A 6,165-nucleotide genomic window follows, 5' to 3' on the forward strand; every position below is an offset into this window, starting at 1 on the left:
AGGTTCTTGGACAAAAATATCAGAATACTTATCTTTAAACTTCTTTCCAGGTACATGCTCTTTTAATTTTAAACTATAACCTTAAATTGAGAGGCTTCTATCGAGGGCCACCATTTCAAAAGTAAAACAGAAAAGCAACCTCATGACCTTAGAAGCAAAGACAGCTTCACAGTTGTGCTCTGAAGTGGGCAAATGTTTTTAGCGACGCAAACCTCCTCAGGACTACAACTCCCAGCATGCTGCGCCCTAGACCAATGTTTATTGGCCGTAGAGAGGAAGGATGTTCCCAGAACCCAATCCTGGCGTGGAGGAGGCGGGTCCTCTCTGGGTTCCGGCTCCGGCTCCCTCCCCCGCCCACCGAGGCGGCGCTGTCCCTGACCGAGCTGCGCGCGTGAGGTGGGTCGCGGTTGTGCTGAGGTGACGTGGGGGGAGGCGGACGCGACACGCGGGGCGCTCGGAGCGTGGCCCCTTCGCTCTCGCCAAGGGCTTGGAAGCTGCTGTTTCGCTCCGCGGGTTCCAAAGGCCACCGGGGCTGTGCGTCCCTCCTCCGTGATCCCGTCCGCGTCTTCGGACGGCCCAGCCTTGCCTCCCGCCGGCCGTTACTGTTGGCCTTGGACTACTCCGTGCCCCTCCCGAACACCGTGCCTTTAGGGTCGCCCCTCCCGAACACCGTGCCTTTAGGGTCGCCCCTCGTGCTCTCCCGCCTCCAGCCCCAAGCCCATCGACGTGTCTGAACCAGCGCCAGCCCTCCAGGACGCTGTAGCCAGACTCCTCCAACTTTCCCGTCCTTCCCATTCAGACAGCCTCTCTGGACACTTGTGCAGCCTTTGTCCCCTCTCCCGGACCACTTCAGACTCAGGCTCCTTTGATGGACCCGCTACGTAGCTCCTTATTCTCCACACCCTGCCTCTGGTCCTTCCAAGCTACCCGCGGTGCCCTTGACTTGTACCCGTATCTGGAACTTTAATCTCTCAGGCCACAGGTTGACCTCTTCCCTCTAATCCAGGTTCTCATCCTTCATCATTTGTGATCCCCAAGCCCGCAAGTCTTCTGGCTTGTTCCTAGAACTGGTCCCTTCTCTGTGCGCTTGCTCCAGACTTGTGCTGCTGAGCTCCAAGAAAAAACCCAATATGCACTAGGTCTCTTTTCCCTCAGATCTTTGAAGTGCAATGTGACTACGACCTAGTTTGTAGCTGCATTGTCTTTTCAGTTCGTGATGGAGTCCCTCCTTGTACCTGCCGGTCCTCCTGCTCATCCATCATCCATCTTGCAAGCCATGGTTCAAATACCACCTCTTCTCTGAAGTTGCTTCCCTGCCCCCTTCAGAGGAATATTTCCGTGTGATCCTAACTGCCGAAGCATCGTTTCTCTTCTCCCTTTTCTCCCTCCAGTACTGGTGTGAAAACTTCAGCTTGGGAGTGGTGAGTTTAGGCTTCAGTTTTGCCGGAGTATAGACTTTCAATTACTGTGTTCTTGGATGAGTGACTTAATTTCTCTGAGTTTCAGTTTCATCATTTCTAAAAAATAAGTATGAAAAATGAATAGTTAAGCCAGACATAGTGGCACATGCCTTTAATCCCAACACTCATGAGACAGAGGCTGGCTTAGTCTACACAGTGAGGTCCAGGACAACCAGAGCTACATAGTGAGACCCTGTCTCAAAAAAAAAGGAAAAGAAAAGTTGTAAAAATGAATTGAGGTGATGCATATGGAGTGCTCATCTGTAGGTCTAATGTTTTGTAGAACCTTTAGAAAACATTAATTAATACTCCTGTACCTGTGCCGTGTGCCCTGAAGAATGGGTACATATGTGGCTGAGGCACTGTCTCGGCACTGGAACTTAACGTTCTATACTGTGTTCATGACTGGTTTCATTCTGTTGTGTCACAGCTGTATGAGGGTGGTAATCACGATCTTAAATCTTTTTAAATTTTATTTATTATTTATTGGACGTGGCAGTGGGAGGGACACACAAGCATCACAGTTCGTATGTGGAGGTCAGAGGACAATGTTCAGGGTCAGCTCTCTTTACTGTGGTTCCAGCATTGAACTCAGTTTGTCAGGCTTCTGTGCCAAGTGTTTTAACTGTAGCTAAGCAGTCTTATTGGTCCCATAATCCAGCCTTAAATCATTTTACTATTTACAAAGAAAAAAACATTTGTTCTCTCTCTCTCTCTCTCTCTCTCTCTCTCTCTCTCTCTCTCTCTCTCTCTCTCTCTCTCTCTCTGTGTGTGTGTGTGTGTGTACGTGTGTACGTGTGCACTTGTACTTGCTACAGTGTGCATTGGGGTTCAGAGGACCTCTTGGAGGAGTTGGTTCCTGTCCCCTTCCATGTGGGTCCTGGGGATCAAAGTCAATTCAGGCTTGGTCACTAGTGTCTTTATTTACTGAGTCATTTTTCTACCTCAGTTTTAAAAATGTATATGTATGTGTGTGCACCTGAGAATATGTATGTGCACCACATGTGTGTGCAGGAGCCTGTGGAGACCAGAAGAGGGCATTAGATCCTCTGGAGCGCAAACTATAGACAGCGGAGCTACCTGATATGGGTACTAGGAACTGAATCTGGGTCTTCTGCAAGAGCAGCAAGTGCTCTTAACCAACTCTCCAATCCCTAACTCAGTCCTTTTATTTATTTATGTGTTTATTGAGACAGAGTCTCACTATGTGACTCTGACTGTTCCTTACTATGTAGGCCAGGCAGTCCTTGAGTACACAGAGATCTGCTTGCCTCTGTTTCTCAAGTGGTGTGATTAAAGGCATGTGCCACTATGCCTGGGCAGTCTTCTTACTCTTATATTTACCCAGCATTCAGCCTTGAGTAGAGACATGGTAAAATATGATCTCAACAGTTTTAAAAAAGAGTGTACACTTGGGCATAGTAGCACATGGTTTTTTTGTTTTTGTTTTTTGTTTTGTTTTTTCCAGACAGGGTTTCTCTGTATTGTTTTGGAGGCTGTCTTGGAACTTGCTCTGTAGACCAGGCTGGCCTCGAATTCACAGAGATCTGCCTGCCTCTGCCTCCCAACCGCTGGGATTAAAGGTGTGTGCCACCAATGCCTGGCATGGCACGTTCTTTTAAATCTAGCACTCAGGAGGCAGAGGAAGGTGGATCTTTGTGAATCCAAGGCTAGCCTGGTCAATACAGAGAGTTTCAAGACAGCCATAGCTACATAGAGAAACCTGCTTTTTAAAAAGTTAAAGAAATTAATGGAGGCCACATAGCTCCTTGTGTATAGATTCTAAAGTTCTAAGTAGAGTCAACAGGGGCAGAGATTAAAGTTCTCATTCGACGTTGGTGGCGTACGCTTTTAATCCCAGCACTCTGGAGGCAGAGGTAGGCGGATCTCTGTGAGTTCAAGGCCAGCCTGGTCTACTGAGCGAGTTCTAGGACAGCCTCCAGAACAATTCAGAGAAACCCTGTGAAAAAACAAACAAACAAAAAACAAAAAATAAAGTTCTCAGGCTGGAGAGATGGCTCAGAGGTTAAGAGCACTGACTGCTCTTCCAGAGGTCCTGAGTTCGATTCCCAGCAACCACATGGTGGCTCACAACCATCTATAATTGAATCTGGTGCCCTCTTCTGGCATGTAGGCAGAACACTGTATATGTAATAAATAAATAAATCTTTAAAAAAAATAAAGTTCTCATCCATTTACTTTCTCATTCAAAAAAACAATTGAGCACCCAGCCTTGTGTTATAGCAAGTTACTACGATAATAAATATAACATTCTGTTACAAAGGAGAAAGTGAGCACAAATCTGGAGCCTTCTAAGGAATTGTGGGTGGGAGTAGACATGAGAAGAAAGCATGGCAAGCTTTCTGGATATACTTCTGATTGGCTGTATCTGATAAGGATGTGTATGTGATCTTTGACTGATGTCAGTATGTTGGTTGTATGTGTATGTAGTATGTATAGCTGATATCTGTGTATGGTGTGAGTATGGTTGTATGTCATATAAGAAAGTAGCTATTTGTGTATGAGTCTGTGTGATGCAGAAGTTGGCATTGATGTCATGACAGACGGAGCTCAAGTCCTGCAGTAGGTTGTGTTAACCAGTTGGTAGACTGTGGTAAGGTATAGAGAGGAATGGGCTAGCAGAGCAGTAAGACTATTCCGACTTGGGTCTTGTAAGTAACTACTTCTAGTTACTTATGTTCATTTCAGAATCAGTGAATAGGTGGCTACTTGACAGGAAGAAATTGAATTCATCTCTAAATGGAAGCACCTTACTTACACATAAATTATAGTCTAGAGTGCTATTGTTTAATGGTATTAAGAAGAGTGACATTCAGATTGCACAGATTACATCTGTTAGTGGTGGGTGGCCTTAAATATCTGTGAAAGTTTGTCACTTGAAAGTTAAATAAATAAAGGCATTCTATAAGCATTCCAGTTAGTTGAGGTTATTCCTGGGGGAGGTATACATTGCTTCAACCAGAATGCAAGATTCCCTGTGGTTTGATGGCTTGACCCAAGGACTAAAAGTGTTGAACATTTGTGTTCTCAGGGTTCAGAGATGGGCAGTGAGAAGGAGCAGAGTCCAGAAGCACTCCTGCCTGAGGAAGGGGAAGCGGCAGGGAAGCCTTGGAGAGAGGATGGCTCAGAGAGTTCTCAGGTTGCATCTGGGGAGGAACATGGGCAGGTGAGCCTTTCGAAGGAGCTTCAAGGAGAACATCCCAAAATGCCATGGCAGAAAGTCACTGCCCGAGCCAGGGGCCCTGGGAACCCCATTGCCTTTTCAAGCCCAGAGGCAGATGAGAAGCCTTTTATATGTGTGCAGTGTGGCAAAACCTTCAACAACACCTCCAACCTCAGAACACACCAGCGGATCCACACTGGTGAGAAGCCATACAAGTGTTCAGAGTGTGGCAAGAGCTTCTCTCGAAGCTCCAACCGAATCCGGCACGAGAGAATCCACCTGGAAGAGAAGCACTACCAATGTGCCAAGTGTCAGGAGAGTTTCCGGCGACGCTCAGACCTCACTACACACCAGCAAGATCACCTGGGCCAGCGGCCATACCGCTGTGACATTTGTGGCAAGAGCTTCAGCCAGAGTGCCACACTGGCTGTCCATCACCGAACCCACCTGGAGCCAGCACCTTACATCTGCTGTGAGTGTGGGAAGAGCTTCAGCAACAGCTCCAGCTTTGGGGTGCACCACCGTACCCACACGGGTGAGAGGCCTTATGAGTGCACTGAGTGTGGGCGGACTTTCAGTGATATCTCCAACTTTGGTGCACACCAGAGAACACACAGAGGGGAGAAGCCATACCGGTGCACTCTGTGTGGGAAACACTTCTCCCGAAGCTCGAACCTCATCCGACATCAGAAAACACACTTGGGTGAGCAGGATGAGAACCCTGCTTAGAGAGTGAGGGAGAGCATATAACCCACCTTGACAGGAGAAGGAGGCATTTAGCACCTGCTGCGGCCACCTTGACTGCAAACCCTTCACTTTGTAGAGTGGTCCCTTGTTGCCTTTGAAATGAGGAAATCCTGCCTCCTCCCAGGCAGTTTCTTGCCTTGGAAAATCAGAGTGCCCAGTCTTCACTTCACTTTCTCAGGGGTGGAGAAAGTGGGATAGGCTCAGGACATGCTCTTGTTATTGGGGCATCAGTCCCCTGACTTTGTGGGAAGTCACTGTTTGCAGGTCCTCCAAAGCCATCTAACTTCAGATACACTACAGTGGCCTGTGAGTTCCCAACTGCTGTGCCTCATCCAATATCAACTTCTAGAACCCTAGGCTGGGGGCGCATGGCCCTCCTATTGAAGAGGCCTCCTCTGTCTGAGAAGAGGCTTGTGTTCCTTCAGTAAGAATGGATAGGAAGCCTCAGGGATCCATAATCCAGGGGCCCTCATACTCCCCATGTTTGTTACCTGTCTTCCTCACCCCAACTTGCATCTGTCTCCTCAGTGGTCACCAGTAAAACACTTCCATGAGAAGAACCTGTGTGCTTTTTTGGAGATGTGGGGAGCTGGGGAGATTGTTCAGGGCAGCCTGTCTGCAAAGGAGTTGAATTCGGCTCTGAAATGAGAAGGACAGCAGCCTGAGCCTCTGGAACTTTAAAGAGGAGGGGAGAGGAAATGAGTCATTTGAACATCCATTATAGGCTGTTGGTTGTACATGCCGTTCTTTATCTCATTTGGTTGCCACAGAAAC

The 6,165-nt window shown here is 47.7% G+C and overlaps 1 protein-coding gene across 2 annotated transcripts; it reads left to right on the plus strand.

The window, feature by feature from the left end:
• Window positions 1–307: 307 nt before the first annotated feature.
• Znf691 (zinc finger protein 691) lies at window positions 308–5,948 on the plus strand. 2 transcript variants are annotated; one of them, XM_021235149.2, is made up of 3 exons: window positions 308–396; window positions 1,211–1,421; window positions 4,513–5,948. In XM_021235149.2, exon 3 carries the CDS (start codon window positions 4,522–4,524, stop codon window positions 5,371–5,373), a length of 852 nt encoding a protein of 283 aa, XP_021090808.1. In that variant the 5' UTR covers window positions 308–396; window positions 1,211–1,421; window positions 4,513–4,521; the 3' UTR covers window positions 5,374–5,948. The 2 variants fall into 2 exon arrangements, with proteins under 2 accessions (XP_021090808.1, XP_005083985.1); XM_005083928.4 differs by lacking the exon at window positions 1,211–1,421 and having other exon boundaries at window positions 329–396.
• The last annotated feature ends 217 nt before the right edge of the window (window positions 5,949–6,165 follow it).

This window comes from Mesocricetus auratus, unplaced genomic scaffold (genome assembly GCF_017639785.1).
Source record: "Mesocricetus auratus isolate SY011 unplaced genomic scaffold, BCM_Maur_2.0 Super-Scaffold_100014, whole genome shotgun sequence".
Classification (NCBI taxonomy): Eukaryota; Metazoa; Chordata; class Mammalia; order Rodentia; family Cricetidae; genus Mesocricetus; species Mesocricetus auratus.

What these genes read in the sequence shown, in the direction of transcription:
- Znf691 (XM_021235149.2), top strand. Translation starts at nt 4,522, where the DNA reads ATGGGCAGTGAGAAGGAGCAGAGTCCAGAAGCACTCCTGCCTGAGGAA.